We start from the raw sequence: 21,451 nt of genomic DNA on the forward strand, positions 1-21,451 counted from the left end.
ATTGTTTCCGCCATAACTGTGAGATTTCATCAGGACCACTCACACCATCTATATTAGATGGAAGAGATTTTTTGCAATTATTAATAGTTTTTATTTCTTTCCAGAAGTCATTAACATTATTTTTTTGCAGCTTCCTTGCCAGTGAATCTGACCTCATAGTGTTTTCCTTTCTTTTTATATAGCGAAGTGCATTTTTAAATCTAGCATTAGTGCATTTTTTATTTTCAAATAAAGGGCCATGCCTGCTTTTACCTGACTCAGCCCATTCTTTAAAAGCATTTCGGGCCTCTGCATGGAGCTCTTCTACATGGTCCTTCCAACCTGGCTTAGCATTGAACACTTTCGTCCTATGTTTATATAGTGGCCTGCTCGAAATTTTAAGAGACTCCACAATTGCTTCATACAAAGAACATAACTCTTTACAATGTTGATCATCTTTACAGTTCATATCCCGACACCATAAGGCATCTCTTGGTACATGAATATTACACAGCAAAGCATCAGTATCACTAACATATTTATTGAGATCTGTGCTAGACAGTTTCGTCCAATCTATTTTTCTTACATCAATGCCTTTATCCACAGGCAACAACACAGGTAAATTGCCAGTGTTCAAGACCATGTGAAAGGGTATATGGTCCGTAGTAGCCAAATCATAGTCAATCTTCATAATGTCAATGGAGTCATGGGCATCCACTGTACAAAGGCAGTGATCTAGCCACGAAGTAGAGTGCCAGGCCTCGCTGATATAGGTATAACTATCACTTGGCAATAGTAATTTACTTGATAAAATCAATCCACTGTCTGAACTAAACTGAGCCAAATGTTTACCAAATAAAGATTTATAGCTGTTCAGAATCACATGTGTGACCCAAGTTTTATAGCTGTAAAGGTAACAAAACTTGGGTTATTCTAAATTATCTGTCAGGCTAGATGTAGTAGATAGGACACCTATTTTTCAAATGCAACTTTAATTTCATATGCACTACTGCCCTTGCGTAACCCACCATCTACTCTTGAAACTGGAGTCCTAATGTTACAGTAATAGCCTACATGAAACCAAAATACACATTCTCAACCAGTATGATATTATTTTGGACATATTAACCCGTCTTGTCATTCCGAAAGGTCTTCAATTGAACAGGCTCAGCAGGGCTCGACATTAACTTTTTGAGGCACTTGTCCTTTGACAAGTACATTTACGTTTCACTTGTCCATGCACAAAATTCACTTGTCCGGGTAAAGATTTATCATAAAAATAAATAGAAATTCTGTGTTGACGTTTCTAGCTAGCTAGCGTCGGCAGCTGTGTACCTAGCAAGCATTAGCAACATTTTTATCAGTTAAATGTACGTAGTTATATATCAGCTAATATTCAACCGTAAAGTAGGCTATAAAAAATGTATATATACACCTTTTAACAAGGCTGCCAACTCTCACGCATTGGCCGTGAGACACGCATTTCAACCAATTCACACGCTCTTACGCCAAACCTTGTATTTCTCAGTCAAAGCCAACCAAGTAATCGTAATAATAGTGTAACTGAGACGACACAGTAAATTATTCCTCTTTCAAGTAATAACCCCCCTTTCAAGTGTTGCACATTTAATTGGCTGCAAGGTCTGTAGAGATCTTGGGAAAAGCCACTTTTTTGTGTTTTGCTAATGCAGAATTCGGTCAAATAAAATCGCTAAAATATAATTGTACAGTAACATAGCATTTTATTTTGTTTGAGTTTTAACTTGTCCAGTGGGGCAAGTAAATTTCTCTTCAACTTGCCCTACAAAAAAATCCACTTGCCCCGGACAAGCCTTAATGTCGAGCCCTGGGCTAAGCATCCACAGGCAAAAATCAAGTCAATAGCCTAGAATTTCCAAACAAATTATACGTTGTTCTCATTTTTACAATACTTTGGCCGTGTCTGACAATAAATGAAGAACATTATATGTTTTGCCAGTATAACTGGATCTAATTCGGCCATTTGAATGTTCACGATGTCCCTGTGTGTTTATACTTTTGACTGGGAACAACAATGCAATCTTGTCAGCCAACTATAAAATGTTAATAATGTCATGCTACTATATACCAACTGCAGTCTAGCCTAACCCGCAATGTGTTCGACATACTTCAGCCAATAAATTACATTTAGCTGAATGATTGAAGGGCTAGACAACAAATGCTGTAATTAAATAATCAATAATGAAACTAACAATACGGAAATAAATGACAGATCAACACGAAGGCATGTTCATTTTCCGAACTGGCCTTTAGCTCTGTGCAAAATGCACCATCTAGCGACTATGTGTCAGTAATAACATCATGTCTGTAGACTCATGGGCCAACTGACCCCTAACGGCACTATAATGATGGAAAAATGGCTTGGCACTTCTAGTGTTAAGGTACGTCTACTTTAACCCAATGTTTCTCATTAACCCATTGATTAGTAGCGCCACGTATATGTGATCGTTCGAAAGCGGGCCCCACAGTGTACCGTCACACATGTGATTCTGAACATTCCAACCGACTATTTTCCGATAGACAAAACTATATGACAAACGCTACAGTATGGCTTAAAAATGTACAATTAGGAGGCTAACAAGTAACACTAGCAGGTAGTAGCATTGCTACGAGTATTATGCTAGGTTGCTAGGTAACGGAAGCTAACTAAAGCTAGCTAGCTTTCGTTTTGAAAAAATAATTCACTCTGGTGGCAGCGTCTGTAATATTTAGAATTTTACTGCCGTAAAATCACAGTTAATGCTGTGAATCCCTTAACATTTTAAGGGATTCTGTGCAACACCCTTAAGTAAATCCCTTGGCGAAGGGAAAGTTAAGTGTCATACTTAACCCTTGTGTTCTCCTCGGGTCATTCTGACCCATCAGTCATTGTGACCCACCGTTGTTTGCAACAACTTTACCGCATACAAAGACAAAATGAAGCGTTTTCTTTTAATCGTTGGGCTGTCTCAGACCCCCCACATTGCGAAGGTGAAAAGAAAATTATTTTTATTTGCTTTTGTATAGGGTAAAATTGGGTAAACACAACGATGGTTCGTTATGAACCTTTTGGTCATGTGACCCGAAGGCAGCACAAGGGTTAAGGGGAAAACCTAAGGTGTTTTGTGCAATCAGCCCAAGCACCTTTCACAAATGTAACAGCAGCCCCCAAAAAATGTCAAATAAATTGGGGTGTGAACATTTGTCATTGGCTATTGTCAAAACTGTCAACATTGGTATTGATTATGGCCCGGAATTTCACCATCGGTGCATCTTTAATTGAAACACACTGTAGAGTGTACAAAAGTGTGCGTCATATGCGTCATAATATGCATGAATTGTCGCTGTAAACTGCAAATAGTGATATGATATGAAGATATGGGAAAACAAATCTCTAATGGGGTAACCATATAAACTGGAGCATCTTTGTTTAGGTGCCTTTAACAGATCGCAGCAAAACAGAGTTGGACTTACTTTTGAAAAAATTGAGGAGTGCAGTGAAAGGTAAGCTGAAATCTATGGAGCTAAATCAGGGCCAAATGTTTTGTTAATTCGAAAAAAAAAATCTTTAGTCGAAAAACTAAAGTTTGATATTGAAAATGTACGTTTTGGTCGAAAACTTGAAAAATTAAACCATGTATTCAAAGAAAAAATAAGTGTACCAATTTTTTTTTCAGGTTGAATACAATTTTGATAACATTTTGGAATAATTTTGAATAAGTTATTAATTTTCATTTTTCGCGTTCATATTTTCACAGTTTCACATTTCATGTTTTCAGATTGAAAACTTTTTTTTTACGGCTTCTATTTTTTTCTTGGTGTTTCATTTTTATTTTATTTTTTTTCAGGTTTGTTTTTTCAGTTTCAGTTTTTTTTTTTTTTTTTTTTTTGCAGTCTGCATGGCGTCTGCTCCGCCAACCCAGTCTCATACTTCTGCATATCTATCATCTATGACACGGGTTTACACATCTATTTAGCGTGCCATATATTCGCCAAATTGCTGTTTTGCGTGCAGTTTAAACTCAAATTCCTCCCATCCTTTCTATCAACAGAAAATGCGTCTCTATCACACGCAGAACTTTAACTCTTATCCATTATACGTCATCCTTCAGACTCGGATTTTACGGAGATTCACGATATCGAAGCTTCTAAATGTATTTTTTACACGTTTTTGTGGGGTAATGTTCACCTCAACCACCTTTAAATAACAACCACTAATTATTATTTGCCACCAACACCAAGCAGCATTCTTGTAAATATAAATAAGAAAAAAAGATAGGCACACACACACCAGGAAATATAAGATGTAGTCTATAGACTACATCTTATATTTCCTGTGTGTGTGCCTAGCAGCCTATAGACTACATTTTATATTTCCTGGTGTGTGTGCCTATCTTTTTTTCTTATTTATATTTAAATAAGAAAAAAAATATAGATACAGGCCAGGTTCTTGCCAGCTATGGAAGGGTGGGCTGTGGAGATAAAAAAAAAGATTTCTGATATAACTCTTTATAACTCGAGACAACTATCATCTCAATATTTACCACACACGTGTAATTAGTGATCTCCGATTTGGCGTATATATAGCACGCAAAATAGATGTGAAAGCCCGTGTCATAGATGAAAGATACGCAGAAGTTTGAGACTGGGTTGGCGGAGCGGACGCCGTGCCGACTGCCGAGTCTTCTGCCTCTTTGTTAGGCTGTCACTCACAATTCCCGCCTCTGAGTTGAAGTGAAAAGAAAGTGAAAAATGAAAATTAATAACTTATTCAAAATTAGTCCAAAATGTTATCGAACTTTTATTCAACCTGGAAAAAAAAATTGGTACACTTATTTTTTCTTTGAATACATGGTTTTATTTTTCAAGTTTTCGACCAAAACGTACATTTTCAATGTCAAACTTTAGCTTTTCGACTAAAGATTTTTTTCGAATTAACAAAACATTTGGCCCTGATTTAGCTCCATGGAAATACTGTTTGTGTATAACAAGAACTATGTATAACTCAAGAAAATGTAAAAAAGGTTCTGTTTGATCCGGAATTTACACCTTTTTCTATAGGATTAAAATTGGAACATCAGGATAGCATACTGTCTCACCCTTCTCTCATTGAAGCTTTGAGTGATCCAAATAATGGTGACTTTGCATGCAAACACCTCAAGCAACAGGTAGTGAATTTTTAAAAATTTTTCAAAGTATTTATCAAATCTCTTTGCCCTTTATACTGAATATATATATATTTATATATATAGTGGATTGATGTATTATGTTTGCTGTTAAAAGGCATCCCTTTTAGGAAACATGGAGGCCTTAAACCTACTTGGACCCAACCAGTGTTTTGTCGAGTTTGGAGCTGGAAAAGGAAAACTGTCCCACTGGATACATGTGGCCTTGAAAGCAAATGAAAATATTCATTTTCTACTTGTTGAGAGATCAAGTTCTCGTTTCAAGGCATGTAAAGTATTACGCTCATTTGTTGCACATCACTTGAGTTTATGATTACTCTGCTTGACTGATGGCGCATGGCCCACAGTCAGACCGCACTCACTGCACTGCAAAAATGTCTGTATGGACCTCACTTAATGCATTGGGGCATTATCAAGCTGACACAGAAAAGGGCCTTCCCCACGTTGTTGCCACAGAGTTTGAAGAGTTTGTTGTTTTAGTTTTATATTTCCACCAGTGGAACCCAAAACCATGAAAAAGGGCGGTTTTCAGTTGGAAATACCCTTGCTGCACAAAGTGAGATCCATACAACTCACCAAACATTACAAAATAAAGTTTCCACTACTACGTTTATGACGTTGACTATTCAAAAAACATACAAATAAAAGTTTGATCATTAATGTGGATGATCACATCAAAATGCCAAAACCCAAAATGGGAAATGCTATATAGTCTTATTTAATCCGCCACCACTTAATAACTTCTGATAAACTTGAGGTTGTCAAACGAACAACAAAATCACTCTGGAAATGCATGTCACGCTAACCATATAGCTGCCATGCTGTTACGATGCGCCACTACTCGTTTCTTTATTTTAATTTTTATATAGGACCATTTCTTCTTAATTTTTGTCATGGTCCGTTTCTCTGAACCCAGAGCATTGCTGGCCCTATAATAATTATGATAATTTTATTTGTAATGCACTTTACATTTAGCTAAATCTCAGTGCGACAGGTTAAAAACAAGAAAGGGCGCTAATAGTGACAGTTTTCTATTCCGCCGACTTTCTTTTGTCACTAATACCTGATGACAGGCCGCCAAACAGGACACATTTTCTCGCCACCACCTCTGTTGTCAAAACCTCGATCTCACAGTCACTGTATTTCTTCGAATAAACGCCGCAGCGTTTAATGTTCATTTTTGGTACAGCGTTTCTTCGAGTGCGGCGTTTCTTAGAAGAAATACGGTGATTCAGACAAAGAAATGACCTCAGGAGCGCATTTATAGTCCATCTGCATATTCATTTATGGGAGGAGGCAAGGCGGGGTCAGTGCCTCGTTCACGTGTCGTCAATCTCATGTTGACTGTGATTTATAAGGGAAATGTGTGCAGGACCTGGCGTACGACCGGTTTTATACATGTGAATATTTCTGTGCGTTGGTACTTTTCGAGTTTTGGCCGTACGCCATCTTCTGGTATGAAAGCTGCGCAATCCTTTATACATGAGGCCCCAGGCTTTTTCAGAAAATACTTGAGGTGATTGGAGGAACCCTCTTTCACCGTTTATCACAAGCTAACTTTAACTGCCCTCGAAGCAGCCAGTAATACTTCATAGGACACTGATTGGTCTGAACCACTTCCCACATTCCTACAGACACAATCCAGGACTCAAACTGCCTACTAAAATTTGCTGCAAATTGTCCACAGATTTATTGAGAAACTTCTGTAGTTAAAATTGCAATGGGTGTTTTTATGATTGAACCCTAGTTAAGATCCTGACCTACACCTTTAATGGTAATGTATCCCTTTTTAGCCAGCCAAAATGATTGTAGTAAAAAAATTATGGTTCTATTCTTTTTAGGTTGACGGCAAACACCAGAGTACTGATGCAAAATTCCAAAGACTACAAGTCGATATTCAACACCTGGATTTAAGTAAGTCATCCTTATTTATATTTTATCCTGTAATCATATGCATGTCTTTATACAATAAGTTTTACAATGGTTACATTGTACAAACCCTTTAGCAATTATATTGGCACATCTGAAAACTGATTAAGGAAGCATTAAAACTGGAATTGTTACACTAGTCGAGCATCTGAAGCATCAGAAATTGTGGGTTAAATTACAAGCTAAAAAAATGGCCAGAAACTAAGAACTTTCTTCTGTAACCGTCAGTCTATTCTTGCTCGTAAAAAAGATATAGGAGATCTTGTATAACACTGTGTATTACTCCCTTCAAAGAACAGGGCATAAGGGAGTGGGAGGCCCAGTACACATCTGAGCAAGAGGACAAGTACTGTCTAGAGCACATGTGTCAAACTCAAGGCCCGCCACGTCATTTTATGTGGCCCGCGGAAGCTTAAATGGTGTATTGAAATAAGTCTACACTGCTTTACAGCATGCATTGACCATAAACTACATCTATCACAATGCATTTCGATTATGTTACGGCAAAGTGACGACATCCAACCTCTAGAAAGCATTGTATACAGATCAGTGAAGGCGAGCATTGGTTTGAATGACAGCACTCCAATGCAGCTGGTTCTGCAAACGTACCCCATGCGCATTTTCAGCCAAGGTCCTCAGCATTCAACCCAAGTTGGTATCACTCTCAAACTTGGTCAGAGTACTCAGCCAAGCTAGTTTCTGCTTCCCCTGTCAACAATTTGGAGCCAGAAATGATAGACATCACCTTCACTAGACAAGGTCTTGCCACTTGGAAAACAGCAATGTTATTTTCCATAAAGCTCAAATGAAGGGCAAAAATGTTCGCTCTCGCACTATGCACGCTTGCATTAAGTGTGGAAGCCCCTATCTAGCATCACAACAAACCCAGAATACGTCCTAGGTTTGGGCTAATCCTCCAATGTTTACAAGGCCTGAAAAAATGTTCACTGCATCCCCAGTCAAAGCTGGCTGCATCCGGTCCTGGATGGAAGGCAGTTTCAATAAAGATGGTAAAGCAAATGTTAATACTTCAAGGAGAAAAAACGGTATGTTTGTGATAAGGTGATGTCGGTCTTTAAAGAGTACAATCTCCGCTGGCATTTTGACACCAAACACAGAGATAAATATGCAATGTATCCTCCAAGAAAAACAGCAGATTGTCCAAGAATTAAAAGGCGGACTGCAATTGCAGCAGAATAGGCCCTATGTTCACAAAAGCTGCAACTAAAACTATGGTTTTACATTGTTACATCATAGTTACAACTGGCCGTTTGAGAGCAACCATAATGCTGGTGTGGCCCTCGGTGAAAATGAGTTTGACACCCCTGGTCTAGAGCATCGGTTTTCAAACTGGGGTACGCATACCCCTTGGATTACACAAACTCTTCAGGGGTTACGTGCTAAAAAATCTGTGATGGCACACAATGAATTGTATTTACAATAATTTGGCAATCTTATAAATAATCTCTTTTTTATAAACTTCAGTTGAGTTAACATGGCTAATTTACATATAAAAGTTGTCTTGTTTTTAACAGAAGCAATATTTAAATATGTTATGTAACAACTGGGTAGGCCGACTTGGAGGTCTAATACCTTCTCCTGTGTGTTTGTACCAGCCAATTGTGAAGTCTTGTTTTTGCAATTACCCAATTATGGGTTCATTTCAAAATACACAACACATGAAAAGCCAAAGTTCTACTTTGAACTAATTTAAAGTTTAATTTAAAGATTTTTACAAGCCGCTATGCACTTTATGCCTGATGTGAAAGCTGAAGAGTTTATAAATGTTTCACAGATCATTGTTTTGTTGTTTGTATCACATTATTGTTCTATAATATAACTATATCAGATGGGGGTACATGGTGGACTATATTATTTACAATCGGGTACACAGATTCTAACGTTTGAAACCCCCTGAGGCCTGTTCCATAAAGGCAGCTCAAAAAAGCTGGAGATAAGTCCCAAACCAGACTTGAATTAGTTTAAATAAGTTAAGCGGGGCTACAGCGGTTCCATTAAGGCAAATTTCAGATCACGCAATCGTACTAATTCAAGTCAGATTTAAGTTGTCAAGCTAATTGCATACAATCCACCACGGTAAAAGCAATGCATACGGCCACGTGACTTCTTCCAGAAAGAACATTCCCTTTAAGCCATGTACTATGACAGCTCCCTCATCCACCGCTTCATCAAACTAAAATGACACGTCATGATTTACATGAACGATAGGCTACGTAGGTCAAGGTCCTTTTTTAGACCTTTACTTTGTGGATTAAAAAACAGACACCCTCTAAACACATCTAAATTGACTTTTTTGACATTGTTTTAAATAAATAGCATTCTATGAATCAATACATTACCCAGCAGCTTAACTTTTTAACATGGTTGTTGTGTCGGGAAAATGGACGATAGATGTAGCCTATAGATTTAGGTTTGTTTTGCAATTGTCGGCTACTGTTAACAATTATATTGCTATGATAATTATAATCGGATCATTTAGATTGAGATAGGCCTATGCCTGATGCCTAAACATTTGAAATCACAAACTACCATACAGTATAGCCCAAGGGCAAAATAATCAAACATTGGGGGGGGGGGGGCAGCTGTGGGACTTTCTGTGTTGGGCTTATTACCCCCATCTTACCCATATACATTCACTCATAATGTCAGTTAAAAGCTTTTAATGTCAGTCTGGTGTCCTGTACCTTAAAACATGAACTACTTCTCTGTTAATAATGTCTAACATCTCCAGAAACATACCTTTTGTTTTTTCCAAAGAAATAACGGACGTCAGCTGCTGAAGTCATGTTCATTTTTGGCCACTATAGCCTACTGCGAAATACAACAGCAGCGCAATTCCATAGGGATGAAAATGATGAAGGAAGAATGGCAGGAGTCTAAAATAACTTGCTAGATAGCCCAAAACGCTGTCAATGCTTTGGTACGTTTGACTCTGCTGTAAAGCCAGGCTACATGCTAGCCTGTATAGGTTGCTGTCGGCTAGCTTGTCAAAAGTCCCATACAAGCTGTATAGTATTGCAATCGAAATTCGCACTAATTCTACAATTTTCTCAAAATTGTAATGTAATTTACCTAGTCCTTATCTCAGGGATTATGTTAGACAAATACTGGATATTTACCATCCATAAATACTTGCAAAATGTCTCTGATGTTGCTGCCAACTCACTCATTGACGTAGAAGCTATAGGGAAAACATGACATGGATTTCAGGAGAAATAGGTTTCGTTAATGTATAGTGTAAGGCTAGTCGAATGGATTTGGGAAATGGACTGGCCAGGATTTGATATTTTCATTGCTGGAAAGAAAGACGTAGGCTAGCAGTCATCGATATTGCCCGCATAATCATACAGTATGAACAAATATTGGGGGGGACAAATTGTCCTTTTTTAAATATTGGGGGGCACGTGTCCCCCTGTCCCCCCATATAATTACGCCCTTGGTATAGCCACACGAACACGGTATAAGCCTGACAATTAGCCTGACCCGGACCTGGGGGGTGTTCCACCAACGTCGCTAACAAAAGTCGCGCTAACACGAATAAGTCTCACTTGAGTAAACGTCAACTTAGACTTAAGCCTCAAGCCATTCCACAAACGTTCCGTTACACTAACAGGCAATGCTAATTCAAGCTGGGTGTTGGGGTGTTGTTTCAGCTGGATAAATAGATTTTTATATTTTTGGGGGAGTTGTCCCCAAAAAGGGCATATGGATATATATATATATATATATCAGTGCTGTCAGTTTAACGCGTTATTAACGGCGTTAACGCAAACCCAAATTAACGGCGTCAATTATTTTATCGCGCGATTAACGCTCTTTTTGGTCTAGCAAACTTTGTAGTTTTTTTCACATGCTGTTGCAACAACTACCGACGTTAGAAAAACTACAACACCACACCGGATCTAGCTAGACCAGAAACAAAACAACAGGCACGCCAAACACTCGTTTGGCTTGCGAGCTGGTTAAAGAGTAGTAGCAGAGCCCGTTTACGGATATTAGACATTCTCTGGTAGTAGGCTAACGTTACGTTTTGAGTGGATGACGAGCGCGAGATGCTGAAATGGATGCCAATAAGATTCTGAATGGAAAGTTTGCTTTTAAAAAGTTGCCAAATGGTTCTATTGACAAGACCAGTGATCTGTGTGTTTTTTTCGTTGTAAACTGAGCTATCATCGAAGCACGTCCAGTCTGAAATACCACTTGATGGCCAAGCACACAGCTGATGCGAATTCTCTGCCCCCTCGTCAAAGCCAGGCGATTGCAATGTTGTTTTCAATAAAAAAAATATTTGCACAAAGCAATCCGAACCACTTTTCTATGTTGATAAGAGCATTAAAATTTGAAAAAAGATTGGGACAAAAAGAAATCAGGGACATTTAGAATAGATAAAAATGTGCGATTAATTGTGATTAATCGCGAGTTAACTATGACATTAATGTGATTAATCGCGATTAAATATTTTAATCGTTTGACAGCACTAATATATATATATATATATATATATATATATATATATATATGCATTTAGGCCTACTGATCATTAGCGTAATTTTATGAGCTGTCTGAAACCGTTCTGACAGGCTAGCCTATGGCCAATTCTCAACAGGAGATTGAGAATAATAGCCCAAAAAATAACAACTATTAATGTTTTTGTCTTCACATCTTTAACAAAATTAATAAATTACTTCAAAATAACTTTGCCACACGCATTTATTAACTGATAGGCTAAATGCTAAGCTTTAAGATAAAAGGGAAAGATAACCATGACTAAAATGAGGATTCACTGAAATAACTAGTATTGTAGAGATCCAGCACCGACTTGGATCAGAAGGTGACCCAAACTGTAGCAGACTTTGCTTGGCAGAACAGTCATTTAAAATTGCTCAGCATGACTAAAAATATATAATTATTATATTACGTGTGCATACTTAATCCAAATCCAATTATTACTATTCTGGCTGACAGTGTATGGACAATGGTATGTGAAATACTAATTTTGTTAGAATTCACTTAATCTAAATAAGGTTCATTTAAACTCTGTTACACTGCCCCATATTTCCAATTAACATAGTCTGCCTCCACAGATCCAGAGGGGGCTTGGACAGTGACAGACTGTGAAACTTTGGGAAAGCATGCCCTAGTGCAGTGTTTCCCAACCCTGGTCCTCAGGGAACACCTGTCCTGCATGTTTTAGATGTTTCCCTGCTCCAACACACCTGATTCAAATGAATCGGTCGTTATCTAGCTCTGCAGAAGCCTGCTTATGCCCATTCATTTGAATCAGGTGTGTTGGAGGCTGGTCCGTCTTAATGAAGTGATATGCCGTTGTTATAAGTCGTGCAATAACACGATGGGCATCTGCATTTAAATTCCTGACCAGCGTGGTCAACAGCCCGGAAGATGGATTGTCAACCACCCGCTTCGCTGTCACGCAAACCAGGTGCTGTCTGATATTAGCATAGCTGGTCAGGGATTGTTTTCGTATTGAACGTACGACAGACGACAGTGCATCTTAGTTCCATTAAAAAAAGTTGCTTCCGTTTGAGCTTGTAGCTCGCCTTTGCCTTCAGTGTCTCGCGCGAGTTTTGCGCCAGTTGTTAAAAATGCTTTGAGGTTAGAGAATTACAATTTGACAACCACTTGTCACTCAGCACTTGACTCTTGATTGGCCAACGTTGCGCCCCATGAGCTGCAAAGTTATTTATGTATTTAGCAGATAGCAATACATGCAGGATGTTAAAATTTACAATGCAATTTTTTTTTCTTCAATCAATGCTTAGCAGTGGCCCGATCGGGACAGTGAGTTGATAGTTTAACTGTCCCAACGTCACTTTTTACTGGCCCCAGGCCATCAGGCCATCGTTATTGTCGAGCCCTGTACACGATGATGTATTGAAATAAATGGAAATGTAATCAACTGTAATGGAGATATGTTATTGGCTTCAGTAAGAGTTTGATGGGCTAACGCATGAAACCAAACAGACAATGGGTCAGATGGAAAGAGCGGGAATGGGGAAGGAGAAAGAATCAAGGAGTCAGGTTTACATGTAGTCTAATCAAAACACACACTATCAATTACTTCAAGCCAATGTTACAAGTAAGAAATATAGCTGGTTGCATTTACATTCCCTGGTGTGTTGAAGTTGAGTCAGAACCTCTTAGCGGTCCAGGCCCGCGGACTGGCTCGGAAACCCTGTTTTGTCTGTAGCCTATATTCTTTCAAATTTTTTACAAAGTCAAACTCGCTTCTATTTAAACTAATAGTAAAAGTAATATAAGTAATAATATTACTTTGTACAGAAAGTAATAATGTAACTTAATCACACTACTCTTACTGAACAATAATAAGTAATAACTAATATATTACCGGAGGTGTCAAAAGTATTCACATTCATTACTCAAGTAGAAGTATAGATACTAGGGTTTAAAAATACTTATGTAGAAGTTGAAGCATCAACTCAAGCTTTTTACTCAAGTAAAAGTATATCAAAGTACTGGTTTCAAAACTACTTAAAGTATAAAAGTAATAGTAATGTAAGGGCTAGGGTTGGTAATGAATAATCAATGATCGATTAATTGTCATTAAGAATTCATTAGAATAAAAATCCAAGTCTAATGAATAATCGTTATTGTATTGCCGCCGATTATGAAAACAACATCTTCCAGTATTTTGCGCGAGCGCGACTTCCTACAGCAGACAAGCAAAGATGAAGCGGGCTAGGAGAAGTGCAGTGTGGGACCATTTCTCAAGGAAAGATAAAGTCTACTGCAGTTACTGTGACGCTGTATTTCCTTACCATAGTTCAACGTCTCCGCTAATATATAATTTAACAAAGATAAATTCCAGCGGAGGTCTACAGCAGCAAACCATTCAGGCTACACTAGCTAGGAGGACGTGTGATGACAAGCGAGCTAACGAAAGTAGGCTAGCCTGTAAGGTAGCTATAGCCTACATCTTGCTAATAAGTTGCCACAATTGTCAGTTTAAAACAATGATTTAATATGGCATTAAGACATGTTTTGTTATTATTCTTGTGTATTTGTGTCCAGTCTGATGACCAGTCAACTACGCTCATAGTTTTACATTAAGTAGCGTAGTTAAAGGTTAAAACTAAATTGTCAAATAATTAGGCTTCCGCCAGCGTCGAGAAGCCTGACATTTAAAAGGATGGATTTAACCGTGTATATTTCTTTGAAAATTATTTTCCAATGTTATTTTTCAAAGTCTATGCAGTAGCCAGGCAGTGATGCGTTGCAATCGCTATCTGTTAAAATCCGTCTGATGGCATAATGCGCTGTGAGAGGGGGAGGGGGGGGTGTGAGTGACGTCATGCCTTAGCAAATAATTGATTCATTGTTCAATAACGTAATTAATAATCGAACATGAAAACTCCTGTTAAGTCCCATCCCTAGTAAGGGCCATTAAGGACAAAAGATTAGGCACGGGGGTCTATAATGCACGACCCCACCTCTCCCCCCAAAAAAGGCCATAATGACTTGTTATATGGAAATGTTAATGTTGAAAAATGTGGGCTGCACCTGTTTATGCCCATTGAAAATGAACGCATTTTAGTACCATACGTGTAACCCACTACTTAGCATTAACATGTGTTTCATGGAGCGGAAGATATTCTGACTAACTAGTTACCTATAGTATTGTAATGGAATGGAGTTGTTTTTGCATCCAACATGTCGAAGAATTAACTTCCCCCAACACTGGTTCTAAGTACCACCGTTCATTAGAGATAACAATTAGGAAAAATAATACCTTTTTATCTTCAGTATTTGACCTTGGTTACCAAGGGTCCTTTTGGAGTGTTGCTGTGGTCCAATTCTGTCTTCCAGCTAATACCTACCACCTCTAGGCCTCTTCAAGCCTCTGTTTTCATAACAAATCCAGGCATAAATAAATACTTTCAATTTCCTTGTGCTCAAGCTTCTATTACTCAACACCAGTAGGACTTACAGGGGTAATAACTTCAGTGTCACCTTTCAAAAGAGATCACAATCGTGCATGTACTCCAAATGGTTCAAGAACAGCTTTCAATTTACTTTGGGTATGGCCTTTTTAGGCATTTATTAGAATTTGACAGGATTGGCCGAATCCCAAAACTCTCTTACCCCTACCCCTACTCCTTAGTTTACCCCTAGCCCTTGTCCCTCGAAACTAAGCAGTAAGGGCTACATAGCCCTATGAAATGACACACCACTTGGTTACAGTTACGTATATCAATGTCGAATATGAAACTAACTTCACCTTGGTCAATTAACACACCTTTTCGACGTATTTAGTGTGAAATGCTCCCACATCTTGGATGACTTGGGTCGTACTGATTTCTCCGCCATGTGTTTCAGAACAACGTTACTCAACAACGTCTCTCCGATGGCCTTTCCTCTACCTCCGCTCTGCTCCACGCTCAACGAAACTTTTTTTTAAATACTCAAACATCTCCGCAACTTATTGAGTGGCGTAATAATCAGGCGACACAACGAATCGATAATGACATTTGTTGCCAACGCTTTTAATAATCGATTTTAATCGATTTGATGTTGTAGCCCTACTCCAAAGCAAGTAGTGTTATGCACTGATATAAAACGAAATTCGCTGCTAATGGAGTTAAAACTGTAGACATGCATGGAGTCCATTCAAGGCTGATCAGAGAAATGCGGCACTGTTGTGCAAATCAGCAATGTTACGTTAGCGTAGCAAAGTAGTGATTTTTAAAAACGTTTCAGTTAAGAACATGGTTGCAAATACAAATGTATGTACATATGTATGCTCTTGGTAAGAGCATCTGCTAAATGACTAAATGTAATATGTGGACTGTGTAGAGCACAAAACAAGACTGTCGTAATTAATCATTATTTAAGCCGAAAATATTACATTTATGGGACTCTGTGGAGGATCTGGCCGCCATTGTTGCAGGTTGCAGAGTATTCACATACCCTTAGGTTTGAAAAAAATAGATTTTAAGGGGTGTATACACCTTCGTCTTAGCCCTACCCCTCAATCAAAAAGAGTATTGGGACACCACTTACTCTCACGCGAACGCACAAAACTAAGGGGTAGGGGTAAGGGGTAAGATCCCCTTACCCCAGAGTATTGAGATTCGGCCTAAGTCTTGGCTGTAGTAAATAAATAAATCTGTTATCCGATCAAATGGTTATTTCGTGAAAATATTAATTTTAATTAGCAGTGAGACTGAGTTGGGTTATCACAGATTTGCAATTAGAATTGCGTTTAGTAACTTCTGCAGATTCGTCCAGAAAGTGTTGCAATAACTGTCAATTTTGAATCTCAGGAGCTTGGCGAGATCCTTTTTGAATGCTTATCCATTTTCTGGACTACAATCGACTCAGCGAGAGATTTGCAGTTGGTATTTATACTCTGAATAAAGGGGAGTGTCTTCATGCATGTAAGAGGCTTCCATGGGTCAGTTCCTTGGTTGGGGTTGTAGGGGGTTAAATATTGCCAAACAACCAAAACAAATTCCCCTATGGTTTAAAGGAAGATGGGAAACTGAACAGTGTATTAGCATGAACCAAATAATGCCAATACCAATAGAATTCCAGGTATTCCATAGACTTTATGGGTTAAAGCAGAGCAAAAATGGTCAAAGTACGGTTAAATGAAATACGCATTTAATAACTTTGCAAATGAATAAAATCAATTACAAGGCAAACATGTTACAATATGAAAGCTTTCAATCTTACCTACTCTACCATGATCATTGTAAATCAGAGAGAAAGCAAGAGGTGAGCAAGGAGTAGGACAGTAGGACAAGGGAGAACTGACGAGAAGGTCTCACGAGATGAAAAATCCAAAGAACAATGCATTACAATTCCCTTTATACACAAGAACATCCAATCAGACCACATATTGAATGGGGTGTGAGAGCCATCAAGTTGAGACCGTCCAGAAACTCCAGATTTAAGCATATGAGAGGTGGGGGCGGGTTTGACACCCAGCCTTACAGGGTGTTATCCGAGGTGGTTTACAGTTGTGTGAACTGGAATACAATTTCAGGATTGTGGCCTTAAGGCTCATCTTGCATATACAAGAAAGCTTATCATAACATGACAGGAAGTTGCTTTAAAACATCAAATTAAATCAACACAGCATAAAGGAAAAACTCATACATTGTCGCACACAAATTACAATAGTCCTTGTAATGTCCACAAACACATAATGATCACTTCTAGTAAAGTAGTTAAATTAGCCAGGTTTACAGAAATACATTTAAAGGTATTTTTGGGGGTATTTTTTCAGTTTGCTGATGGTACTCTTTGAATTGCAGTTCCAGCTAAGATACTGCCAGTCACAACGTTGTTAGATATAGATTAGGAACAAATGTACACAGGATTGCCCAATTTCTTCGTTTTGATCCAACTGTTTCAACTATTTGAGGCTGCAACAGCCTATTACAATTCCCTGTTGCAGCAAGAGAAATTACAACAGAACCCTGTTTCATTCTACACTTCACTCTTAGTATTTTGAAGTGTAAATGAGCAGCAACAAATGTATGCTTTTTAATCTATGCCGTCTTAATAAATAATAAGTATGCAAAATGTACAGAAATATCAGTTGTAAAATCTCAGTAAAAAAACTTACCCATATGCAACTGACGCAAGCACACCTTACAATTTCCGCAGAAGTTGTACTCTCTCTAGTCTATACATACTTTGCTGTACATCTTATTTAGGTTATAACCGTCTGAATTACATACTTGTGCAACAGAGCCCTTGTGACATCTGCTGATAGAAAAGTGAATCGCAGCCTTGAAAGGCAGGGAAACAATTGCCAAATGCGCAGCCGGCAGCAAGTGACAAATCAAGAGGAATTAGTTTTAAATTAACTTTTCCCAGTGTGATAAAAACAAAAAATGCTGGCTGATAAAACACACATATATAGGTTAAGTCATGAAAGCAGGATCCTGGAATTTGATTGAGTGAAAACCTTTCTCTTAACTGCGGTGAAATGACCAGTGTTTTCGGCTTCTAATGATTAAACCAAAAACAATCACACCTTGTCTGAAGGCGTTAAAGTATATAATCTTTCAAGGGGGATTTCTCTTCTAGAGCATTGCAGGTTTACTAACATTCAGATACGCATATGTTCTTCAAATTGTTTACGATGTCAATGGATGACGCGTCATTTGAAAGTTTACAATTTGTGCTTTCTGAATATGTAAAAAACTGAGAAATTACCTTGGCCAACAACGGCACCTTTTCACCAGAGCGCGTCACAAATGTGTTTGCTTTGATTTTGTATCTTCTAGGCAAAGTTCCCATCCTCAGAGAAAAGGGACTTCCAGTGGTTGGCATGGGTAAACACTTGTGTGGTGCAGCAACAGGTAAAACCAGGGACCACTAGGGTGGGACTCAATGCTTTTAAACTTTGATACATTTTACATAGTTAAATGCTGTTTTATTCCACAGCTGGGAATGTTAAACCACTGAACGGTGTGACTATTCAGTTTGGCTTTGGATTTATTAGTATATCTGACCAAGTAAACATGAATAAATGACTAAATGTAATATCTCCAGATTGTTTAGGTTTCTTGTATTCATGCACATATGAATGAACAATAAGACATAATACAGTGTAATAACAAATAAGGCAATATCTGATCTACTGATTGGGCCTCATTCACCAATGTCGTCCTAAGTTGTTTCTGACATTTGTTCTTAAGAAAGTTCCTAAGAAAAGTCTACGTGTGATTCATGACGTGTTCCTAAACCGCAGAATTGTACGCCGGTGTGGTCTTAGAATGATGAATCCCGATATGTCGTATATTGAAAGCTTATGCTCCATTGCTTCAATTTTGACTGTTAATTCCCATAAAAGGACATGAGATGGCAGGGCCGTGTGCACACTCAGAGATATGTTGAAAAGACGTGATAAAAACGGTGGAGGCCGCGACTCCAAAAGAAAGAAAAACTTTAGTAATTCTGAAGTGGAGGTGATTCTGCAAGAAGTTAGCAACAAACGACACATCATATTTAGTAGCGTCAGCCGTGAATACAAAGCAGTAAATAAAACGGGCAAGTTAGCCCATAGCTAGCATGATGTCATATATTTCTAGATCTAGATAGCTCCAAGTTTACCGGAAGTACTAATCTGAATATTTGAAACATATTTAGCTAGCTGTGGGCCCCTAGTGCAACACAAGAAAATGTTCATTAAAATGACATGCTGCCACTGCCGTATTTCTGGGGCGGCGTTTATTACACAATGTTCATTTTTGGTGCGCCATTTATTCGAGTATGCGTTTATTTGAGGGTGGCGTTAAATCGAAGAAATATGATCATTTAAAATAAATCACTGAGGTCATAGCTAAATCTGCTCAAATGTGTTGTGCTGTCCATCCTGTGTGTGCTGTCATCCTGTCTAAATGGATACATGTTGTCCATCCACCAGTAAACATATTTCTTTACATTTATCGTTAGTCAGTGGAGGTAGCATTCAACTGCATCCCAACATAGTTTTTTCACATAGATCTTTTATTTAGGATACACTGGGATCAGAAAAATTTCTAAATTACCTTCAGTACTGCTTCTTTGGATTAGCAAACCTGCAGAAACAGACTAATATAATTTAGCTGCCAAATATATTTTGCAGTATGGAACTTGAAATGTGTACAAGGGTTGGGCGGTATACCGGTATGAACGCAAATACCGGTATTGCCTTGTGCCATGATATGGATTTTGCCATATCATGGATATCATGATATATTAATAAATATATTAGTTAAGTGTTTCTGTTTGGTATAAAATATAAGTCAATTGATACTGCCGAGTGGGCTAGTTCAAATTTGTGTCTTTTACAAAAAAACATGCAGCATGGACGTTGCACGCATTGTGCCAGCCAATGAAAGTCATCAAACAAGCTAGCGCAACTCCAGAGGAAGCAAACATTCATATGAGTAAACTGATTTTGTTGGCAATAAGTTAGTAAGCGTTAATGATATGTGAAAATAACGCCAGTGGGGTTGATTTGCCAGACAAAGAAGAATTGGTTAAAAAAATTGAGCCTCTGTCCTTTGGAAATGATTTGGTTTCAAGTTATCCGACCTATCTCTAACAGAAATGACCATTTCACAGTCTCTTGCTCACTTGAAATACAAAATTCCCGATTTCCGGGAGATTGTATAGCATTTGCGGTCGTCAGGGAACCGCTATTGAAATGCGGGCTCCTGGAACTTCCGGGAGACTTCGGATGTCTGTACACCGGAGTTACCCAATCCAAATCCGTCCGAGTGCGGTAAATTAGCTGCGGCAGTGCGGATTGGTTGTCATTACATTTTAAGAATAACTAATGTATTGTGATAAATACCGATACCGTGAGTGCTTACGAATTATACCGTGATAAACATTTTAGGCCATACCGCCCAGCCTTAGTACAAGATCGCATGACCATTTAATTAAAGTCAAATCAGCATATTCATATGCAATATATAAAATATACAGATTATTTGTTGTTGTTCATGTAGTACATCATTTTCATTGTGATTATAGTGATTTTACTAGTGGATGTTGGAACTGTGTTTTGTGCTCAACTGTTAAACCTCTGCTGCTCTAAACAGATCTCGCTCTAAGGTGTCTGCTGGAGAGATCAGGAAAAACTCATCATGGGATGGATGACCAGCCACCCAGAAAAAAAAAGAAAATTCTGCCTCTACCCATAGAGGATTTAGAACCAGATGACAGAGCTTTGAATGGCGAGGTCAAAGTATCTGGAATAGCCATTGCCTTGTGCTGCCACCATCGCTGTGACTGGAGGCACTATGTGGGAAAGGAGTTCTTCAGAGAGCGAGGATTAGGTGCTTCAGAATTTGATGCTTTCCAGCGCATGTCAAGCTGGGCTACTTGCGGTATGAGAAAAGCCAAAGAGAGTCCTATGCAGCCATGTCAAAGTGACCATACTACTGAGACGTCAACTAAGGGAGAGGATGGAAACAGCTTGCAGGAGTAAGTATTGGCTTTCGGTTAATCAGATAATTTTGTGTGATAAATCAATAACATGTAGTGGGGTTTTTTCAGTCTGCAAGGAATTTGCGAATATACTGTATACAAGGCAAGTGGGTAAGAAAAGACAGTCCACTTTATTTGGATCTCTATACATTATGTGGCATCTTAACCCAGTTTATTTCCCACATTAGCAATGCAAACTTTGGAAGCAGTGTGCTTTAGATCATTGTCTGCTTTTGGGGAGGGAAAGTTGGGCAAGATATTAGCCACAAGTAAAAGATTAATAAATGTCTTGACTTTTATACCTTATTAATATACTTCATCTATACTGTACCTTGAAAGAAATG

At 38.4% G+C, this 21,451-nt stretch overlaps 2 protein-coding genes across 2 annotated transcripts in view; one reads left to right on the forward strand and one right to left on the reverse strand.

The window, feature by feature from the left end:
* trmt13 (tRNA methyltransferase 13) overlaps positions 1 to 21,451 on the forward strand; it is a 65,961-nt gene that overhangs the window by 42,650 nt on the left and 1,860 nt on the right. Inside the window, exons 5-10 of the mRNA XM_084693164.1 lie at positions 3,432 to 3,501; positions 5,059 to 5,165; positions 5,281 to 5,448; positions 7,025 to 7,097; positions 18,413 to 18,487; positions 20,720 to 21,104. Coding sequence (XP_084549290.1) covers positions 3,432 to 3,501; positions 5,059 to 5,165; positions 5,281 to 5,448; positions 7,025 to 7,097; positions 18,413 to 18,487; positions 20,720 to 21,104 — 878 coding nt within the window. The remainder of the gene's footprint in view (positions 1 to 3,431; positions 3,502 to 5,058; positions 5,166 to 5,280; positions 5,449 to 7,024; positions 7,098 to 18,412; positions 18,488 to 20,719; positions 21,105 to 21,451) is intronic.
* The window catches only part of lrrc39 (leucine rich repeat containing 39), a 76,453-nt gene that overhangs the window by 14,386 nt on the left and 40,616 nt on the right, over positions 1 to 21,451 (reverse strand). The window lies entirely within an intron of this gene.

This window comes from Hypomesus nipponensis, chromosome 26 (assembly GCF_054491055.1).
Source record: "Hypomesus nipponensis isolate SF chromosome 26, ASM5449105v1, whole genome shotgun sequence".
NCBI classification, from domain to species: Eukaryota; Metazoa; Chordata; class Actinopteri; order Osmeriformes; family Osmeridae; genus Hypomesus; species Hypomesus nipponensis.